General features: G+C 43.4%; 1 protein-coding gene across 1 annotated transcript in view; it reads right to left on the reverse strand.

Annotated features, from left to right (window-relative positions):
• The window catches only part of DGKG (diacylglycerol kinase gamma), a 192,332-nt gene that overhangs the window by 70,280 nt on the left and 98,564 nt on the right, over positions 1-23,488 (reverse strand). Inside the window, exons 18-20 of the mRNA XM_081087246.1 lie at positions 22,986-23,075; positions 20,824-20,984; positions 13,421-13,485 (exon numbers count right to left, since the gene is read on the reverse strand). Of these exons, the coding sequence (XP_080943372.1) occupies positions 13,421-13,485; positions 20,824-20,984; positions 22,986-23,075 (316 nt within the window). The remainder of the gene's footprint in view (positions 1-13,420; positions 13,486-20,823; positions 20,985-22,985; positions 23,076-23,488) is intronic.

The raw sequence follows: 23,488 nt of genomic DNA on the forward strand, positions 1-23,488 counted from the left end.
TGCCCAGGGTTTCTTGAGAGATAGTTTACTTATTTCACTAAAAAGAGTTACTGAGTTTCCTGATAAGTCCAGAAAAAAGGCTGCTTTCAAAATTTCCTTTGGCCAAATAGAAAGTGCCTTAAATTTTTCTTTAGTAAATATTGATTTAAATAAAGAATTAAAATTTACACCTTGAATCTTTCTTGAGAATATATATTACTCTTCCACCTTGTTTTTCAACTTCTTTTTAACAAAACATGAGCAAGTGTGAACTGTGTAAGGAAAATACATTGAAATGAATATGCTAATCACATCAGCTCTAAATATAAAGATGGACTTTGTTGTGTCACAAAAATGCTCTAAAGCAAAGGATAATACTTTCCAAAGTTTTAATTAGTAAAGTATAACAGAGGATTAATAAACTCTGATATTCTTTTCTCTGGAGCTAAAACAAACAAACAAACAGAAACCATGTTAAGCTAAGTTTAAAAGCCACCTAAGTCAAATTCTGCATGAAAGAATTTGAAATCATAGTGGTGAGAAAGAATGATGTGTGTGTCTGTGTGTGTGTGTGTTTTCTTCAATATGCACTTCTACCTCCACAAGCCAATAGCATGCTGCAAAGTTCATGGTTTGTAAGAAAGCTGTGAGGTTGGTTTTCATAGTTTTTCTGGCTCTGATATGTACTAACTCCCCAGGTTAGCAGAGTTGGTTTTTCTTATCTCTCTCCTGCCACACTCTTCTTTCTGTTTCCTCCTAGGAGGGGTGGGGGGTACCTCTTCGCCTCTCTCCCTGGGTCTCTGTCTGACCTAATACCCTTTACTATTCTAACACTTCAGCAAGCGTCAACCCACGTTCCTAGGAGCTGAAACTTTGGCTCTGGAAAGACTTTTTGTTTTGTTAATCCTTAACTGAGGATATATTTTTTTCTATTGCTTTTTCAGAGAGAGTGGGAGAGAAGAAGGGAAGGGGAGGGAGGGAGGGAGAGAGAGAGAGAGAGAGAGAGAGAGAGAGAGAGAGAGAGAGAGAGAGATTGACTAGTTGCCCCGACCTGGGATGGGAAGCAAACCCACACCCCAGGTAGATGCCCTTGACCAGGAATCTAACCCACTACCCATTACCCTTTGGTGTGTGGCCAAATGCTCTAACCACTTACACACACCAGCCAGGGCTCTGGAAATACTTTGAAGGAGAATTCATCCCTTCACTTATCTACTAAAAAAACATTTGTTGACTACCTCACCATTCATTCACTCAACTATGAAATAAAATACAGAACCAAGATCTGTACTGTGGCAGAGCACCAAAATCTGGCCATAGCTGCCTCTACCTGCCTTTTTAGCTTACCTGGGAACCACTCTCCTTTCCTCTCATGTCCAGCGTCCACACACACGTCTGCCCTTTGCTCAAGCTGCATGTCTCTGAGCATGTGTCTGGTATCTTCCTTCCTCAGTGAATTCCCACTTCTCTCTCAAGCTTGCACTCAAATGTAACCCTCTTTCTAAAATCTAATCCCACTTTCCCAGGTGCTCCCACACACACTCATTATTCATGTCCTCTTGTTAAAACAAAGTTCACCATGTTATATTGTATTTCCTTCTTCCGTGAGGGCTTGAGGGAGGGCTGGAATTGTGTCCTCCAAAACTTCGTGTTGAAGTCCTAACCCTAGTACCCGTGAATGTTAAGATGAGGTCATACTGGGCTAGGGTGGGCCAAATCCAATGACTAGTATCTTTAGAAGAAGAGGGAAATCTAGGCAGAGAGACACAGAGGCACAGGAAGAGAAGGCCATGTGAAAACGGAGGCAGAGATTGGAGTGATGCAGCTCCAAGTCAAGGAGTGCCAAGAATTGCTGGCAACCACCAGAGGCAAGGAATGAAGCATGAAACAGATTCTTCCTCAGCGTCTGGGAAGGACCCAACCCTGCTGACACCTTGATTTCAGAATTCTAGCCTCCAGAACTGTGAACGAATAAATTTCTGTTGTTTTAAGACATCCGATTTGTGGTAATTTGTTATGGCAGCCCTAGGAAATGATACAGTTGATGGTAGCTTCTGTACACACTCATCTTCCCAGCTGGACACATGGGCTCCTGGAAATAGGGGCTGTGGTAATCCCGATTTCCTCTCGGCCCTGACATGATGTTAACAGAAAGCAGATGCTTCACACATTCTAGCTGAAAGAGGGAACAGGCTCAGCACCATCTTCCCGGGTTTAGGTCAGTGGATTCCTTTAAAAAAGGGTTCTGACCTTTCTCTGAGTGAGCAAGCTTATGAACGAGGTGGGGAGATAAAATTTAGCACCAAAACAATGACACACAGAAGACAAAGAGGAAAAAAATCAGATTGGGAGAAAATGTATTAAAAACCTTGTAGGTGGATTCAAAGAGCAGTGGAGGCAGGGCTGGCTTGGTCAGGAAGGGAGTGTTCAGAATACTTTGGACCGCATTTTGAAACAAGTCATGATTCGGTCCCAGGAGATGTCTGAGGAGTTAAGGGCATGTGTGGGAAGGCAAGCAAATGATAAGAGTGAACTGGCATTTGAGGAGAAAAATTTTCTAAACAGCCCTGAATGAATTTAAATTCTATACATTGGGACATGGGTTGGGGCAGCAGGTTCTTGTGTGGAAACAAGGAAACAAAAACACAGGCAGTTCCAGGTAAGGTGGGCCTGAGAGGAAAGAGCATCAAGATGGGCCAGGGGGCTGCTGAGCAAATCCTGATGAAGGGACATCTTGGGGACCAACTGGAAACTGAGGAACAAAAAAGGTGTTTTCATAGGGAACATCCCGTACAATTGCAGGTGGAGAGGGGGGAGAGGGGAGGCAGAGGGCTCACATTTGTGGGTGCAACGAGCTCACTCCTGGGATCAGGGAAGATGATGTGTGTGTCATCCCAGCTGAATGAGGCTGTCTTCATCTTTTAGAAACCTTCGAAAGACATTCCACAACTTCTCTCCATAACTCATTTTGGCCTTGAATACGTCTTCCCATCCCCAACAACAATTTTTCACTTTAGAAGCATGTTTTCCCCTCTCACATTTTCCGAGTCAAATTGAAGAGTAAGGCGCTGTGGTCACATTGTCCTGTTGTGAATCCTTCACACACTTGAGGCCCATTCCCAATACATTCTCTGCTTCCCCTGTCCAGAAAAATGGTGTTTTGTTTAGCCAAAGTTTTCTCATGGGTTCTGTTCATTGTCTTTGTGGTTCTTGTCTAGTCTTTTTCTCAGATGTTTCTCTGGTTGTGGGGCTTCAAAATGGGCAATCAAGAGAGGCAAGGAAGTGTAGTGAGAAGAGAGGAGGTTGTGGAGTTAGGAAGGCCAAGGTTTGAATAGCAGCTCCCCTGTTAACTAGTTATATGTTTTTTGAGCAAGTTGCATAATCACTCTGAGCCTCAATTTTCTCATCTGTAAAATGGACCAATAATCTTTATTTCATACTTGGAGGCTTGTGTGAATTAAAAAGAACGTTCATGAAATTGGCACTCAGACTAACAACGGTTACTAATATTAGTCTGAGTGCTTAAAACACTATACAGCTGCACAGTTCAGAAGGTATTTATTGCTGCCTCTGATGATCACATAAAACATAAACAGGTCTTTTTCAGATATAGCAAAACTATGTACAGGACTGGAAACTCCACTAAGAGAATAAAATTTTTTTTTTATTTACTCTCCACAAAAGTAGAGCTGCATAACATATCAGCTATAGCAAAATTGCTATTTTGCTTGCAAAGGGACTTGAGTAATGATATCTTTAAAACTCTCATATCAACTAAACAAAATCATTGGGATTTTTTAAATTGGAAAAGACTAATAAAACTCCCTCTGCAGATAAACTCACTCTAATCAGCTCCTTTATATTCCTTTCCTTTAATAAGTTGTAAGTGCTACTGGGTTAATCACGTTTAAACCAGCGTATACAGTGTGATCTCAAGTAAATAAAATTGTGCAGTGAAAGTACGGAAGAAAAATATATTATAATGCTATTAGTGTTTATTTCCTGGGGGAGGGGCAATATGATTTGTTTTTCCACAGTAAGCCATAATTACTTATGTAAAGAAAAGTTGTTTATAGAATAGTAATACAGCTTTATGAAAACATATTATTACAAATGTTTATATCAAGTAAGCTGCACCAAAATGGTAATATTGGGTTTCTAAGCGATGGGGCTAAAAGTTATTGTTTTTTTCTTACATTAACATTTCTGAAGTTTACACAATTTAAAATTATATTGTAATATAGTACCTAATCATACTATAGGATACACTATTAAATTATCTAATGTATGGTATTTTATTGAAATTGTTATCAAGATAAATGAAGAAAAATGCTATATATTGATACATTGATGACTCATACCCTATGACCTATAGATATATCTGTCCCCCTTAGAGGATCACCAAATCCAGAGTTTTAAGCACTTTTGAGTCATCTAACACGACTATTATTTGTAATAATATTAATAATAAATAGCTAGCATTGATGTGCCAGGCCTCTGTAATAAGCACTTTAAATGGTTTCATTGGATCTTCAAAAAAATTCTACGAGGTAAGGTTCTTGTGGTAGGCAAAATAATGTCCTGAAGATGTCCATGCTCTAATCCCTGAAACCTGTGTATATGAATATGTTAGGTTATATGGCAAAGGGCAATTAAGGTTGCAGATGGAATTTCAACTGGCCATCAGCTGAATTTGAGATGGGGAGATTATTCTGGATTACTTGAGTGGGTCCCACATAACACAAGGGTCCCTTTTGGTGGAGGAGGGAGGCAGAGAAAAGAATAGAAGAGGAATATAATGTGAGAAATACTAGACTGGTCATTGCTGGCTTTAAAGATGGAAGGGCCCACAAACCAAGGAATGTGGGGCAGCCTCTAGATGTAGGAAAAGGCAAGGAAATGGATTCTCCCCTAGAGCCTCCAGAAAGAAATGCAATCCTGATGATACCTTGCTTTTACTCCACTGAGACCTATTTCAGACTTCTAACCTGCAAAACTGTAATATAGTAAATGTGTATTTAGTCCACCAAGTTTGTGGTAATTTGTTACAGCTGTAGGAAACTAAACTAGTATTATATTGCAATTTTACAGGTGAGCAGACTGAGGTTTGAAAGTTATTTGGTCAAGGTCACACATAGTGGTTAGGGACAATTCCAACAATTGAATCCAAGTTCTTTGGTGATAGAACCTGCACTCTTGGGCACTTGGCTCCACTAGAGCCCCAAAATGATTGTCTAGCATCTGCTTGAGCATGAATGTGGAACCCCTCCCCAATTCAAATGCTCCTTGCACTTGAAGATATGGTATGTCGATCTTCTTTATTTGGGGCTCAAAATGGTCTATCCAGTCACTTTTCCATTGACTAGTCATACAAAATAACCTAATTTCTCCTTTATGAGAAACACTTAAAAATATCTGAGGCCAATAATCACTTCTCTCTAAGTCTTCTCTTCTTTGGGTGGAACAATCCCAAATTCAGCCCTTCCTTAAAGACATGGTTTCAAGTGCCAGGACTTTATCAACCTCTCCCTTCTGGAAAGCATCCAGACTGTCAACACCCATTTGAGGATCTGGCCAGCTCCTACCTTACTTTAAATTAAATGTGTACTTTGATTTTTTTCCATGAGGTTATCATGTTGACCTTAACCCTTCTGAGCTTGATTCTATACTACACCTTGAGCTCTTTGATGAGAATATTTCTAGAGCTCAATCAATAAATAAATACTGATAACTTTGGGTTATCTGGCCTAAAAGACTTGAAAACACAGCTTGTTTTCAAGTTCCTTCTGATTTTTATCACAAACTGATTCCACTCTTTGTTGACATGAATCATACCTTCCTTCTTCTAGCATGGCAGGGGTTAGAAGAAAAGACCTGGTAAGCTTCAGCAAGGAATTGTTTTGGTGAACCTGTAACTTTATAGGGCACCTTGAGATATCATAGGTAGCTTGTGTGTACCAGTCTGAGAAGTTGTGTTGTATATTCCAACAAGGAGAGGGGAGCCAGGAGTAAAATGAAGGAAATGTTAAAAGTCCATGTGATTTCATCATATTATTTAAAATATTGTGACTCTTTAGGGCAGAGAGATGCACAAAAATATTAATAACAGCTTCCTAAAATCGTTGACCATCCATGGTTTTAATGATCCATGTTGCTGTTCCCTCATTTACAGTCATCCCTCAAAAAATAAAGGGATGACTATAAACAAATAAGATAGCCCCCAAGTCCCCCAAACAAACAAACAAAAAGCAAAAGCAAAACAAAACACCCTGGTCTTCTACGATTGCATAATGATGAATGGTGAGAAAAATATGAACCCAGATATCATTAATTTTACTTTCTTCATCTCTCTAAGGAGGGGTAGGGAGGGTGGGAGATAAAACATTTTTGTGGGCTATAAACACTCAAGTAATTCAATAAGTTGCTCTATCAGAACTGACTTGAAGAGTCAAAGGTACTTGAACACAGCATAAGGTTTGCATTTCCTTTATAAATAACTACAGGTGTAAGAATAGAAATAGAAAATGCCACAATCAATTTTATTTGGGGCTTTTCTGAATCCAAAATATTTGAAAAAACATAGTTTACTATTTAGAGGGAAACAGGTGCAGACAATTTGGACCTCTGGGCACCTAGTGCTGGTCTCTTGTGGGTGCTGAATACCAGATGAGGAGAAGGAAAGCCCAATTCAGGCTACAGGATGAAGTCTCCAGCAGTGAGGATTTTAACCCTGCTGTGCCTGCTGCATTTGTACCTTCCTGCTTTGGGAAAGTCAAATATCTGGCTATAACATCGGGCTACCTCACAGGGCTCCTGGAAAGAATAACTTAGAATGGCCCAGTTGGCATGGTTCAGTAGTTGAGCGTTGACTTATGAACAAGGAGGTCACAGTTTGATTCCCAGTCAGGGCACATGCCCAGGTTGTGGGCTCAAACCCCAGTGTGAGGCGTGCAGGAGGTAACCAATCTATTATTCTCTCTCATTATTGATATTTCTCTCTCTCTCTCCCTCTCCCTTCCTCTCTGAAATCAATAAAAAAATATGTATATATTTTAAAAAGAATAACTTATAATGGTTTCATTTTTAGATAAAAAAGAAAACCTTATATAAATGGTGATACACTTTATGCTTGTGACTGCAGAGCATACTGTAGGTATTCAAGAGAGGAGGCCCCCCTTTTTTTCTAGAATGGTATGGTTTGAGCTTTGTTGGCTTTTATTTTGCCCCCCACAGAACATCTCTGTGTTCATCTAAAGTGGGAAAAGAAGACCTTGATGGGTGAGGGGACAGTGAGCATCAATGAAGAAAGGGTAATCAAAGGTCAGGTGTCTGACTGCCCTGGACCACCCACCTACCCACTAACTGTGCACTCCATGCCCCCAGCTGTTAAGCCCTAAGTGTCCATGGAGCACATGGCACCTTTAATGCAACCCCTACCCTTTACTCACTCTCACCCTGTTCCTCCAGTTATCATGCCATCGAGGGTCTGTGACTCCTACCTCGATCTTGCCTAGACTTGGCTTTTGGATTTAAAGTCTCTGGTAGTCACAATTCTGCCTCTTGGACACCCATGGAGTCAGTGGAGGGGATGTTCTCTACAGCGCCAGTGCTATAGAATTCAACCCAATCCTGGCTGGCTAATTGGTGCCATCCTCCCAACCCCTGGAGAGGGATTTTGACAGATTCAATGTATCACAGTTGGACTCTCCTCCAACTTTCAGTTGTCCTTCACCGTTTTAGTTTGAGGGTCATGCCAATGCAGCAATGACCCTATGATAATGAACCCCACTCCATCAGAAAAGCCTTTTATTGGCAATACTTCACTGGCAATCTAAGTCAATGCTTTCCTCATGCTTGCCATTCGACAATATTAAACAACAAATGTTTATTGAGAACCTGCCGTGTGTCATGAACTTACACATTATCTCATTACATACTTATAGCAACCTTGTAAGATTTTCAGGAGAGGAAGCAAAGGATTAAAGAGATTAAGTAACTTGCCCGAGGTCACATAGCTAGCAAACTGCAGAGCCAAGTTTTGATGCCAACTTAGACCATACCCTGCTACCTCATTCTATAAATATCTATTAAGAGCTTAGTTATTTTCAAGATGTATTTCCAACCTTTAAGAATTCAGATTACATTAGGGCTTGTGGGGAACCCTTCATCAGCTACTCCATGGCCCTGGCTCCAAGAAAGCTAACACTTTAGAGCCTGTTAATTACCCAAGAGCTTTTGGGAAAGGCGGTCAGCTTCTGGTAGGAATGAAGTACTGTTTCGGCCCCTTTGAAGGCCCTAACAGGAAATATCTTGCTTCAGCCTGAACTGCTGAGGGACATATTCAAGTGAATGGCACTCAACAGGTTTGGAATAACACATTCCTCAAGTGCTCTGAGTTTCTGACCAACAACAACAAAAAATTCTATAGTTAGATTTCTCTTTCCAAACATTCACTAACAGTGATATTGCAATTAGGTAGCTTTTATGTGTATATTCCATATATACAAACATCTTCATGGAGAGTCCATCCAGAAACTTCATGGAGGACTGGCTCTTGGATATCTGGAAGACTTGTGACATCCTCAGCTCACCCGTGAACACTGACCACTGGCTGTTTGAGGGGCTGATAACCCTTCCCTAGGTGAAACCCTCTTCCCACCATTCTTTTACCTTCATTGCAACTCTGTGAGTCCTGGCAAATGTGTCTTTTTATTAATTCTTCTCTCCTTTCCAGGGCCAGCTCATGCATGTGAGATCTGTATAGTCTCATAGGGCCCCACACTTAGGAGGACCCTGGGCTTGATTTGATGTTCTGCTGTCACGGACTTGAAATTCTTAATAATTTTTTAACACTGAGCCACAGAATCATGTGGTTGGTCCTGCTCCTTGCTAGGGAGAAGAGTCCTAATGCACAAGTTAAGAGTAGGTGGTATACCTGTGGTCCCTATTTACACTCAGCAGGCATTTCCTCATAAAGACAATCAATAATAGTGGATGGAGATGGGAAGAGCTCCACCTTCCTTAGCTTCAGTTTCGTCATCTCTGAAATGGGGACAGTAGCACTTACTCTTGCATGTTATTGTGAGCCCTGAGTGAGATCATATATAATAAATTCACAACAGAAGGTTGGATATATAATAGGGGTTTGCCATGAAAGACAGAAGGTATAATAAACAGAGTTTGCACGCTGTAGTTAGGAGCTGGGTTAGACTCATTGTGGTGATTATTTCACAATATATACAAATATTGAATCACTATGTTGTATATCTAAAATTAACATAAGGTTATATGTCAATTATATTTCAGCTAAAAAAAAGAGAATCAAATCAGCCCTACTGCTTAAAAAGTTGTATGACCTCAGCTAGATGATTCGGCTTTTCCCAGCCTTAATTTCTTTATCTGTAAAATAGAAATGCTAACATTTACCTTGTATGGTTGCATTGGGAAACATAAACTGATGAACAAAAACAGATCCAGAGACAGAGAAGCATCGATCAGACCGCCAAACCTCAGAGGGAAGGTTGGGAAGGGTGGGGGTAAGGGGGAGAGATCAACCAAAGGACTTGTATGCATGCATATAAGCCTAACCAATGGACACAGACAACAGGGGGGTGAGGGCATGAGTGGGGGTGGGGGGCAATGGGGCAATAAGGACACATATGTAATACTTTAATCAATAAAGAAAAATATTAAAAACAAATAAATAATCTAATGTAGTTTAAAAACTGAGTGTATCACCTGGTATCTAGTAGGACCTCAAAAAATAACAGCTCCTAGTTTGGTTCCCTTATAACTCTATTTCTGCACTGATACTATACAACTTCCTATAGACTATATTACCTACTAAATGTAATCTTGTATGTAAAAATAATTTTGTAAAAAATAATTGAGGATTATTTTTCTTTCTTTGCTAGATTATGAATTCCTTGAAGGCAGGGACCATGTCTTACTTACCCTTGTATCCTAGAACACTTTCTAATGTGTTAAATCTTAGTTGTATTAAATCTTTCTTCTATGGTTTATGCCAATAATGAGATAATTTTCATAACATTCATAAATTAGCAATTAATATTTAGTCTGTCAATGATTAGAAGTAGAATATATCCAAAATATATTATCTGCCATCAAAGGCCCTTTTCCCCCCTTGACTATCACACTTAGCTCATCTTTTGCATCTTTGGGTCTGATTCTTGCTCCATTAACAAAGAAATTCCACCAGGGAACATAGCTTAGTTTTGTGCAACCAACCACCTTCCCTGGCAACAACCTGTGTAGAGAGGCCATCGGGGGAAGACCTTGTTAGGATTCAAAGAGGCCTCAGAACTGTGACTTTTAACCACTTGAGGATTATGGATCCCTCCAAGAACCTTCTGATAGTCCCTCTAGAAAAATATATTCAATATCTTGCATATAATGATAATGTCAAAGTGTCCTCAGAGCTTCCACAGCACTTGTACCTCAGGTTAAGGATTCTTGTTACAGTAGCTTTGAAAACTCAAGAAGCTTTGGGAAAAATTGAAGTTTCCTGATAAATTCAGCCCCGACTAGTCACCTTCCCATGTTCAAAACAAAACAAACAGTTATAACTCCCTAGATTTAACCTCAGGGTTGTCCCTGAGGACCCAGTCCTGAGCATTAATGGTAAGGGCGGCCAGCCAACCAGTGACTACTCTTTGGAAAACCTAAATTCAGCTGAGTAAAATGAAGCCTTGTTTGATAATATCGTTTACATTTCCAAATCCCGATATCGATATCAAGCTTTCTTCCTATCCCTTGTGGCCCTTCCTAAGTTTAGCTGCTGGTGTAATGGGGTAACCATGGCAACAACCACCTGCCTATTTAAAACCATCTCCAGCGCTAAATAAGGAAGCCTTGAGAAAATGGCTGCTTGCCTGCCTCTCAGTGGACAAATTGGGCACTCCTGGGTATGTTTAATGTGAGCAAGAACGGGTTCTCAAAGAAGCAGCATGGACTCAAAGCTCTTAATAGAAAGTGTTCTGGGACCTTGTGAAACAGGGCCTAGCTCTACACTGCAATGTCTTCACTTATTAGCAGACACATGGATTTACATGCAAATCCCCACGCCTGTCATTCTAGGTCAGTGGTTCTCAACCTTCTGGCCCTTTAAATACAATTCCTCATGTTGTGACCCAACCATAAAATTATTTTCATTGCTACTTCATAACTGTAATGTTGCTACTGTTATGAATCGTAATGTAAATATCTGATATGCAGGATGGTCTTAGGCGACCCCTGTGAAAGGGTCGTTCGACCGCCAAAGGGGTCGCGACCCACCGGTTGAGAACCGCTGTTCTGGGTGATTACACTACCTTGACCTCAATCAGGTGAAAGGCAAGGCATGTACCTAACTGGGAAGGAAAAACAGTCATTCAGAGAGCAGTGAATTTGTTCATACTTTGCATTGAAGTGCACAATTATAACAATTTCTGACAGAGGTATCTTTCTCATTGTATTCAACCATGTGAGTGATTGATGATTGCTCTATTTATGCCATATGTTGCCCTATGGATTTTTGGAATATAGAGGACTGTCTCCCTCTCTGTGCTTCCTTGCTTTCTACCAGCTACAGAGGTTTTGCTTTTTCCCGAGCCAAGAGACCACACAACTGATCACACTGCACAGCTTGCTCTTGCCCAAACATGCTGCATTCTTGTATTTCTTGGTATCTATGTGAACATTTAGCTTCTTCTCCTTGGGTTGTCCCTCTCTTTTTTGTTAGCTTAGAAAACACACACCTGTTTTCTGTATCTTGGTTTGGGCATCTCTGTTGTTGGAAAGCCCTCCACACCAAGTTCCATGCCCTGGCTTTATGCTCCCATAGGTCACCTGGATTTACACCGTTTAACGCAAAACTCATCAACATCTATCTGCCTTCTAGTCTGTCTCCACCACAGGACTGAGAGCCCCTCACATGTTTATTCAAAAGACTTCTGGCACAGTACCTGGTATGTGATATGTCTTCAATGGATGAATGAATAAACAGAAGCCCCATGGATTTCACAAGCATGTGGCATCCTAGCAAGTATGTGTGCATGAGTCTGTATAAAGATACCTGCATAAGAAGAGGACCATCAAAGTTTGGAATGGATGGAAGAGAAGTACTTTTTTTAAAAAACAGTGATTTTTGTATATATATGAGAGTGGAAAAGATCGTGAGAAGACAGTCATCTGATCTGTAAGTCTGTGCCTATAACAGGAGCGGGGCTGAAAATATACCTGTTGAGAGTGTTTTGTGAGTGTGCACGATCTGTGTATGTGAAGGCCATGGAATATGCCTGTGACAGAATACACACCCTAAGAAGATTAGTTCAGCTACTATTAAATGCCACAGGTTAATTTTCCTGATGCTGAAGTAGCTTCTTATGTTCAGTTTCTGATCTCTAAAAAGACTTTCTGCTTTCTGGCTAACTTCCCAGACTGTGGGGTCAGGGGGAAGGAGGAGGAATGAAAATGATGGGGCTTTTCATGAATGGGCTTTAAAGGAATGTCTTCAGATAACACCAGACCACTGCATTAAAGAGAACCCTGAGGGCTAAACTCAGCCCATCAAGCTCAGTGTGAGTCCTTCCCCACCTGTCTGAGGGTAGAGTGGGGCCCAGAGGTCACCTTGAAATGGGACAACACAGAGGAAAGAGAAATGTTGGAAATGAACTAACGTGAAGAAAAAAAGAAAGAAGGGAAAAAGGTAATTTATCAATCCCAGGAACAGCTATATGCCAGTCACCACTCACTTCTTGGAAATCCCTCCCGCCAGCAAGGAGGGTTTGGTTTTATTTGCAAATGATCTTTTTTTTTATTTTTTCCTTTCTCTTTTCATTTTTGGACCCCTAACTCAGGGTGCGAAGGCTGGGGCTGGGATCTGGTGGGCTCCGGTTCCGCGACCTCTATAGGGCCTCCCTCTGCTGCCCTCTGCTGGCGGGGGAGGCGGAGGCGACGCCTTCTCCGACGCCGGGAGCTGCCACCCCCTCGCCTTTGAGACCGAGAGAAGCTGAGGCCCCTGCCCCCGCCCCCATTTGCCCCCCTCCCCAGAGGAATCGCGGCGGCTAGGGGTGGGGGTAAGGGTGGCACATTTTGAGAAAGCGGCCGGCCGAGCCCCAGGAGGGTTCCACTTAGCCAAGCGCAGACTCCACTCCTCATGGCCGGCGCATCACTCCCTTCCTCCCCCACCCCACCCCGTCCCACCCCACCCCGCCCCATTCCTCCCTCTGCACATCATCCTCTGGGAGGGGGCAGGAGGCTAGGCTGCCGCAGGTCTCTGACATTGTTTTCCGCTTGGAAATGGAAGCCCTCCTTCCGACAACGTGGCAGGAAAGTGAAGTCCCTGGGCGGCCTCGGAGAGAGCAGGTGGAGGCCTCGGACTGGACCGCGGTTCCGCTCGGGGCGGGGCTCAGGCAGCGCTGCAGTCCAAGGGCCCTCTTACCTGCTGTTGAATTTTTCGGGGTGTTTCTCCCTCATCACGTGGAATCTGTGTGCAATGGAAGCATCCTGAAAGGGAAAGGGACAGAAAGCAGATCCCTGGTTAGTGGTCATGACGGTGCGATGTGGAAGGAAGGGAAGCACAGGCTCTCGCGGAAACCCCCCAACTTCAGGGAAGAACAGCAGGTCCCAGGCTAGGGGGTAGTGCCCCCATGCGTGTAGACTCCTGGCAGTACTCCCCGCTACCCAGCCATACTTCAGGGTGAGCGAAGGGGACAGCCACTGCCCTTTGAGAAGAGAGAGGGGGTCTGGGTCTGTGAGCAGTGAGAACGCTGAAGCTGGCTGGCGTGTGTGTGCGTGTGTGTGTGTGTGTGTGTGTGTGTGTGTACGGAGGGCGAGCCTTTGGAAACATCTTGCCATATCTTTTAAAACAATACTTTTTATTTCAGAATATTTTAAGACTCAAAAGAAGTTGCAAAAATAGTACAGTGAGTTCCTGTGCCCCTTCCCCCAGTAAGGCAGCTTCCTCCAGTGATAACATCTTACATAACTATCATGCATTATCAAAACCAGAAAACTGACGTTGGCAAGATGCTCATATATTAACTCCTAACCATCCCTAATAGTAGAAACAATTGTAGCATTGGGTAACGTGCTTAATAGTTTAAAAAAATCTATTTAAACCTCTGACTTCTGCTTCTTGATTGTTCCTGGAAACAGCTCTCCCCAAGGTCAGTAAGAGTCAGACGTGCCATTCTAGGGGCACTTCGCTGCCCTCCTCTTAGCACATCCCTTTGCTGCATTCCAGGCCACCTTCTCCTCAGAATTCACAGAGAGGATGGCTCCTATGGCACATGCTTCTGGGCTCTCCATCCTCGGATCAGAACTTCTTAGCCCTGAGTCCAATCTGTAGCCCACACTGCATCTCGCGTCCTCATGGTTGTTACTAGCATCTACTGTCCCTAGTATATCTCTAGTACCAACCCTGAGCTTCAGACCTGAAAATGAAGTCATCTTTCCTCCTTAAACTTGGTCTTCCTCCCTTGTTAATGGTCTGGTTTTCCAGCAGAAGACTTCATAACACCCCCTTTCCCACTCAGCCCCATGGCACATGCCAGCACTTTAGGTGCAGTTGATGGACTACAAAATATATGAGTTAATTTGGCTGGGGTTGGGGGAGTGACCAAAAAACAAGAGAGCTGATTCAGATGTGTTCAGGGCAAAAATACAGAAACTCATTTACTATAATATATGGCTAAAAGAGAACTGAAATTTCATACAGTGAATTTTCAGCTAGTGTATATTAATTCCGGCTCTTAATATAGAAAATCTACAAATTTCTTTCCCTGGAATTTTTTTGAACATAAGGAGGTATAGTGCAGTGAAGAAGCATTTTTTGAGCATGTGCTGTGTGTGGTAAAATACAAGTTAATGGTGGGGACCGAAAGTCTAGAAGCTAGTGAGGGGACAAATAGGAGCTTCTGTGATATTTACACTTGGCAGAGGAGTGAAGCCAGCTAACAGCCCACTACTGAAAGGTAAAGTCAAGAATATGGGCTTATTTTGTGTTGGAAAATGCTCCTTGCTGAAATCATGTTTTAAAAATGTTATGTTTAAACTAGGTACTGATTTAGTTTTTAGTTTAAGACACATCAGGAGTTGAAGGTCTTGGTTAGGCAGGCACCCCAGTGGACATACAGCGGGAGATGAGCAAGCCCCCAGAGGCCTCTGTCTGCAGGGCCTGTGCAGCCTGCTCAGCTCTCCTGCAGCTGCACTTCATGCTGCCAGACTGTGTGCCCCGCCCTCTCCCTGAGCAAGTTTCAGTGAACACTCTGAACCAAATTCACTGACATCTGTCAAATGCTTCTCTAGAATTCAAGAACATATCCCATCTGCTTGTGTTCCTTTGAAGCACCAATTTTCTTCTGTCAGAAAAAAAGAAAAGAAAAGAAAAAAGCAATCACATGTTGCCTGGCATGATTTGTACTCCATGATTCCCTGCCCCCAGTGCTGCTGCGACAGGCTTCTGGCCTTTTTATTCTCTGGGACATGTGCACAGACCCCTTTCACTGTGTAGTTCCGATGATCTTTGTTTTTTTCATAACTAGGTTTTTCAAAACTTCTTTTTCACAAAGACCAGCTTTTACAACATTATTAGTCAAGCATGTGGGTCCTAATTTGACAGTGTAATTCCTTGGTAAATGCACAAAGTGGCAAAGGTGAGCTGAGCAGTTCATTTGCTGTTCAGTCTTTTTTTTTTTTTTTTTTTTTTTTTTTTACAGAGAGGAAGGGTAAGGGATAGAGAGTTAGAAACATCGATGAGAGAGAAACATCAAACATCAATCAGCTGCCTCCTGCACACCCCCCACTGGGGATGTGCCCACAACCAAGGTACATGCCCTTGACTGGAATCGAACCTGGGACCCTTCAGTCCGCAGGCTGATGCTCTATCCACTGAGCCAAACCAGGTAGGGCTGCTGTTCAGTCTTGAAAAGGCAATGCAGGCCAAGGCTCTGATCATGTTTCCCCACCTGGGGATCCAAACGAGAGTCAAGATTCACTTTTACCCTCTGTTGAGCTTCTCTCTGTCAGGTACTGAGCTGGCCGTCCTTACACTCAGTCGTGATTACATTTAAATTTTGGAAACCAGTGCTACAATGGTTCAAACTGCTTTTTGGTATTTATTACAGCGAAAGGAGAATTCTGTTCTGAAGGGAGTGGGTGGTAGATGGGAATTGCAAGCCTGTGGATGTGATGATGACATTTCTGATGGCCTCACTCTCTGGGGTGCTTTCTATGAAGTGTGGGGTAAAGACAAGATGACAGCAGTGAGGACATGTGGCTACTCTTTCTCGAACTAAAACTCCAATCGCACAGTTGGACAAAATATTTTTGTACCCTTCCAAATCTAAGCAGCAGTGTTTTAACTCTGAAATGCTGGGATGTCTAGGCCAGTGATGTCTGGTAGAAATAAATTTAAAATTTTTTCTAGTAGCCTCATTAAAAAAGTAAAAGGAGAGGAAATTAACTTTAATAATATATTTTAATTAAAAAAAGCTATCCTTATAACATGCAATTCATATTATAGTGATATTTAAAATTCTTTCCTTCATATCACATTTTTGAAATTTAGTCTGTATTTACACTTATAGCATCTCTCAATGTAGATTAGTCCAATTTAAAGTACACAATAGCCATGTGTGACTAATGGCTACTATATTGGACAATGCATTTCTAAACCAATTTGACAACTTATGGAGATAAAAAGAAAGGAGACAAAATAACTACATAATTTGAAGTTTGGATTATTCTGAAAAATTCTGGCAGATTGGGGGATTAAAAAGAGTGGCGAACTCTTGTCCAAGACACCTTTCAGTGAGTCCCATTGTTTTAGTGCCTTCATGGCTCTCACAGGTGACAGACAAAAAACCTGAGGCTGAGGGAGTCCAAAGGTGCAGAGACAATGATGATTTTAAAAAAATATAAATTCCCTAATGGGTAGGAGGTGTACCATTGTAGAAACTTGGCTGGTGAACTTTGATAAATCCAGTCTGTAAGGTGGAGAATGGCATGGGTTAGTGTGATGACTATGGCCTCTCCTTGGCCCCTGGGGCCCCTCAGCATTAGAAATAGATCTCATTGAATCAAGGGATTAGCTGTTCACTCATCCTGGAAGGCTCAGTGACAGCAGAGCCTTTGAGGCGTTCAGAGCTACACATGCCCCAGGAATTATTTCAGTCCCAAACTTCCTGTCACTGATACCTGGCCATCCTGACATTTCTGCCAATCCAAAAATAAAGAGCAGAGACGAGGAGTCCAGAGAAGTCAGAGGAAGTAGCATCCTGAATGACTATGTTTAAAATCTCCTGCCAATGGATGTTATCAGAGGGACTGAGAAGGCACTATCTCCACGCTTCGCCGACAGGAGCTGGCATGTACAAAGGTTATGGGAATGTGGTGACAATGAGGCCATAGTCACTCCTTGCTTAGGCCAGAGCGTTTTCCTGGTTTATCCCTCCATCTGTTAAATGGGTTGTATGGTAACAAGGGAACCAGTGAACTGTCAGGGCAAATTCTTTACCACCTATGGGCTCCACAGCAGCGGTCATTGTCATCACCTTTGTAAGTAAGTGTAAGGCAGCAGACATTTGATATTAACAGATATTCCAAGTCCTTCAAAAGAGCCAAAGACTTTGCACAGCTCTCTTTGCCAAAGGAGTCTGACTGTAATCATCATAAGGAAGTAAAACTGTGGGTTGGTTTACATACCTACTTCTCGTCTTACAAAGTTTGGGAAGTCAAATAGGGAGCAAGAGCTTCTGCAAATGTCAGCCCCAGGTTCTGTTAGGGTTGTGTGTTGGCTACTTGTTTTCTCAAGAATTTCCCTTTCCAATTTTTAAAGAGCGAGCACACAAACCCTGCAAACATTTTATTGCGAGAAGGCTAAGGGCACACCACGGAGATAAAAAAACAGCCCTGGTTCCTCACTGCTTTGCAATAAAAGATTAAATATGCACAAGCTAAAGATGTGTGGAGGGATTATAAGAAAAGGTGCTGTGAAGTTCTTCATAATTTGAAGGATGAACAGATTGGATTATTGTAAGTCAGCCCAGGGCAAATAAATAGCTTGACCACAGAGTGTGATGGAGAATCTGTTTACATGAATTTCCTTGGGGGGCAATTAGCTGGCCTTCTTCCCTCCCTTCCCAGTTTATTTGAAATAATGAATTAAAACCATGATCAGTGTTGGCTCTGGGGATTAGGCTTGGTTATCTAGTTGAGGGGAGGTTGTCTATTCTCTTATTGTATCCATCCATTTGGTTAGCTAATACTAAGTGAGTGCCCCCTCTCCCCCTTTTGCATATGGCACTGTGTAGAGACAGGCAGGGTTATTTTTGGCAACCAGAGTCTGGGTGTGTTAAGAGAGAAGATTTGGGGCTGAAGGCAGGTCACTTGTCCTGCAGCTCAGCTCTCATTTCTGGCTGGTTGCTTATAGGTACTTGTTTCACCTGCCTGTCTTTTCTCTCTGTTATTTCAGTTCTGGTTTCTGCTCCTTGAAGAACTACTTCCTTTGGCTATTCTCTGCTCTAATGAATGGTCTTCACTCACTGAAGACTTCATGGGGACCATTTACATCAGAATTATCTCAGGGGCTTATTAAAAATACAAATTTCCAGACTTTGTCCAGACCAACTGAATCATTGTAAGGAAGTAAAACTGTGGGTTGGAGTGGAATCAGGGAGTAGAATTTGCATTTCTGACAAGGGGCATAGGTGGGCCAGCACACACTAAATTTTGAATCATCGCCATCCCCCCACCCAAATGCTGCCGGTTTGGTGGCATGAGGACAGAGGGGTTTGTGCAGAGGCTGCAGGGCTCACGGTTCACAGCTCAGTGGGCTCTGGATCCAGGCAGTAGTGGCTCCTGGCTTCATCACTCTGTGTCTTTCTAAGCTGTAGCTCCTTCTTACAAAGTACAAAAGAATAATGACAATACTTACCAACAGGGAAACTACGCCTGGTGTGCAGTAGTTACCTAATAAATGTTATCAAGTTATATTCTAGTTGTTATAGGCTAAAGACTTGAGTTTTTGTGAAAAGGTAATCATGGGAAGCCCCCTGGATGCTAGATATGCCAGTCATGCCTGATTTGTAAGAGGTGACGATTGCATGTTCCCATTGGGGGAAGTGGAGCCTAAGCAGGTGATCCGAAAAGGAGAGGGGCCTTTGAGCCAAGAAGAGGAGGGAGGAGTCTGCTAAGGTCACTAGAGTGATGGAAAAGGCCTAGGGAATGATGTCTCCCCCACCTGAGACTAAGGGAGCTGAGGAGATAAACAAGAACAGGGCACAGAGACCCCTGAATTTACTCCTGATCCAACACCTCCATCTTTTCAGAACCCGATTGTGGGTCCAGCAATGCCTTTCTTCTGTTTTAGTAGTAGAAAGAGAGTGCTGGATTAGGAGTCAAAACATGAAGGCAAATCCCTTAATTTGTCTCTGTTTTCTCACCTGTGAAATGGAGATAATACTGCCCTGTAATTATGGAAAATTATAAATTCTATAAATCTAAGGTATTATTACTAGTAGTAATCATTTCTGCTTCCATTGTTCTCTTTCTACTATTCTTACTAAAAAACAAAATCCTTTCCTTAAACCTGCTCTTGCACAATATTTTTATCATTTTCTCTTCTCTCTCTCTTTTTTTAACCACCAAAATAGTGTCAAAAGAGGCACAGGTGAGGATGGTTGAGGAGTGCAGGTATCACACAATTGGAGTCTGGAGGGACTCAAATACATATGGAGCTGGACAGCTAAATCCCAAGACAGGGACACCGAGGAACGAGCCTGGGTTCAGAATGAGGCACAGCATGTATGTGCTAGCTCTGCCCTTTCCTGGTCCAGTGTCCTGAGGCCTCACCTGTAAAATGGGGACAGTGGGGACAAGATTCCTGCAGGATTGCTCTGAGGACTAGAATACATAAAATCTGGCACGGTGGAGAGCACACAGTAGAAGCTCAGTAAATGCTACTGTCTTTGTTGCACCTGCCTCCCAAACCCCAGCTCCATTTTTGGCAGTGTTGGATCCCTTTACTCTCCCCTCCTGTCCCCAACAGTTTGGGAAGCAGTGTCCACCCCATCCTCTTTGGATCAGAAGTTGAGTTCATCAACACAATGTAACTGTGCTGCATTAGATGTGCTGGGGGCTGCAGGGAGCAAGAGGAATGTGACACTACGTGTGTGTGTGTGTGTGTGTGTGTGTGTGTGTGTGTGTTGGCAGAGGGAGATGGACACACTCAACCAATCCCTTCAATCTAATGCAGCGAGTGCAGTGATGGGATAAGTACAGAGGGCCATGGGAGCACCAAGGAGGAGCACAGAGCTCAGCCGGAGGAGTCAGCCAGGGGAGAAGCCACAGAGATTTATGAGCACTTGGAATGTGGGGATTGGGGTTGAGATGAAGGGAGAAAACAGGAGAGAAGGAATTCTGAGAGCTAAATCAGTCAAGCTGCTTGGACTCACGCAGTCCTCCCTGGAGGACAGAGTTACATCTCTGGAAGCTTGCGTGAGAGTCTCCTGACCTCGCCCCTTGGTTATTTCTTGGTGCTGCTTTTCTTTAACTGCTTCAAATTATCCAAAGGATAAATATGTCTTTTGAAAAATGTCCTGTCTTTTCTACGGTTAGTTAAAATTATTGGAGAAGGAAATTCCTATATAACCAAGGATGGGGGCTTGGTACAGTTAAGGTGTCCAGATGTGAGGATGCTTGGACATAAGTCAAGGCTGGAGGCAGCCAGGAGAGGTAAAGAGTAGGGGAGACCAGCCCGGGGGGACAATGGTGGACCAGAACCTTTCCTGCCTTCCCAAGCAATTCTCTTCCATGCAGAAAGGCAAACAATGGCCAACTCACCACACCAATGGAGAAGTAGTTGTTCATGATGTCATACGGGACCTGGTCCCCGTTCTCCATCTCCTCTCTGGGGATGACTTCCAGGTGCCAGCGATCCAGCATCACCAAGGGGCTCTGCTCAATTTCCTTCAGGATTTTTGTCAGGCTTCCCCCTTCATAGCCTGTGGAGCATAACATTGCATCTGTCCCAAAGCAGAAAGCTAAGTTGTCGCTGATATACAGGCAGCTCAGAGCAGGGAATCCTGTGGGTATCTGTGACCTGGAGTCCCCCAATGTGCCTGTGGGCCAGAGACACTTAGGTTCCCTGAGCCACAGAGAAGGAGAGGGCAACTTGGAGCAAATAGAAAGAAGCTGGGGGAGATCTGAAAGCCAGAGCAGCAGCGGAGCGGGGCAGGCGGGGCTGGCCAAAAGTGGGCAGGCTGTGTTGCTGAAGCAAGCCCTGGAGACTTGGGCTGGGTGGTTGGAAAGCTGCATCTGGGAGAAGGGAGGACCCATTTCTAGACCATGTCATGTCAGAGAGGGACAGTGTGGTAGACAGGATTTTAAGATGACCCCCCTTCCCCCACCGATTCCTGCCTGCCCTGGGTCCCATGAATAAGAGGCAATTAGGTACATAACGTGAAACAGTTGGCTTTGAGAGAGGAAGAGTAGCCTGGATGGAGCTGACCTAATTGGAGGAGTCCTCAGAAAGGACTGGGCTTTTTAAAAAAAATAGATTTGAAGCTTGAGAGGGATTCGACATGAGGAAGATTCTCTGTTGCCAGCTTTGAAGATGGAGGGACCCCATCTGGCAAGTCACGAGGGAGGCCTCTCGCCTCTGAGAGTGGTCCCTGCAGATAACCAGGAAGGAAACAGGTCCCCAATCCTACAATCACAGAGAACTGAATTCAGCTAATCACCTGAGTGAACTTAGGAGTAAATTCTTCCCCCAGAAGCTTTAGTGAGACCAGGTTTCAACCTGTGAGGGCCTGTGCTAGGGCTTCTGACTGTGAACTAAAAATGGGTGTTTTAAGCCTCTATATTATGATAATTTGTTATGTAGCAATAGAAAACTAACATATAAGGTGAATTGTAAGTAGTGAGAGGTTAGTGGGACAGACAGTCTTTTCTTTCAAATAACACTTCTATGTTCAAGGGCAACCTTGAAGAGTATTTTCAAGTTGTCAGGGCTTTGGTCAGCAACTTAGGGGATGCCCTACAAGATAGCAGTGGTAGCAGCTACATAGCGGAGGGCCTTAAAACTATCTGGGAGTGCAGGCTGGGTTTCCTGCATGAAATTGGTGCCTGTCTCTGCTGCCTAATGCTCACAGTGCAGGGCCACACTCTGCCTGTCTCTCTGAACAGAGGACTCTTTTCTAGCCTCAGTGTGTGGCTGAGGACCCTGGTAGCTCTTCCAGTGCTTGCCAACTTCCTTCTAGGCTGGATCTAACTTGCTCTGCCCCCAAACATGCACCAGCCTCTGAACACTGACCGCTGCTGGCCTGGTTTTGAATTGCTCTCTGAGTTGATCAGCCATCCTCAGTCTCACTCTGATCCTACCTGCCAGACTGGTTTGTGGGCTCCTTGGGCTGATCTGAACTTCTGCATTTTCTGGAGCACGCCCAGCTCCATGGGGGTTGTTGTAGTTTGCAAAGATCTCAACTTAGCTACTCCCTGTTGCCTTGTAAGCTGGTTACCACTTTGAATTCCCCCTTCTAAACTTTTCAAAATGAGGGTCATGCGGGGCGGAGGGGGGGGGGGGGCTAAGTTGATCTGGATGCTGTCAATAGCCGGTGATGTGGCCTTTCAGTCTGCATTCTGAGTCCTAATTCAGAAGAAGATCAGTAATTTGACAGGGGGAATTTTATGCAGAAAACACATGTCAAAATGAGCCCCTACTGTGATGAGTGCTGGGAAGGAGACTCTACCTAAAAGTTGACTTGTTCTACTGGGGAAGGCAGGCGATAAGCAGATAGTTTCAGGATGACAGGAAATATAGTGAGGGGTAAGCATAAGCCTGGCATGCCGGGCAGGGAAACAGCCATGAAGTCTATCTGACCCCAGAGTTGAGCATTAGTCTGTGGAATGTAATCCCTAGAGGGAAGTTCAGCCTAGCTCTGTGGAGCATCCCTATCGACTGGAAAGCTTGTCCCCAGGGGAGTGCCGCTCCCAGGTAGACTCACCTCCTCCCCAGCGGAGACATCGGGCCAGGTCATTTCCTGTTCCAAGAGGCAGGACAGCCACTGGTGGATGCTTTGCAAAGTTGGCCTTATCTGCAACCCATGAAGAGGATGAGAGAACCATATGCCATGGGATTACAGAATGTCCGAGTTATCTAGTTATCCCTGACCTGATGCTTGAACCCTTCCATAGCGTTCTTTGTTAGAATACCTCCCATGATGGGGAACACACTACTTGCTGAAGTAATCTCCTGCATCTGCAGTGTGTAGACCAGTGATGGCGAACCTATGACACGCGTGTCAGAGGTGACACGCGAACTCATTTTTTTGGTTGATTTTTCTTTGTTAAATGGAATTTAAATATATAAAATAAATATCAAAAATATAAGTCTTTGTTTTACTATGGTTGAAAATATCAAAAAATTTCTGTATGTGACACGGCACCAGAGTTAAGTTGGGGTTTTTCAAAATGCTGACACGCCGAGCTCAAAAGGTTCGCCATCACT

The sequence above is a fragment of the Myotis nattereri genome, assembly GCF_964212035.1.
Source record: "Myotis nattereri genome assembly, chromosome: 3".
Lineage (NCBI taxonomy): Eukaryota > Metazoa > Chordata > Mammalia > Chiroptera > Vespertilionidae > Myotis > Myotis nattereri.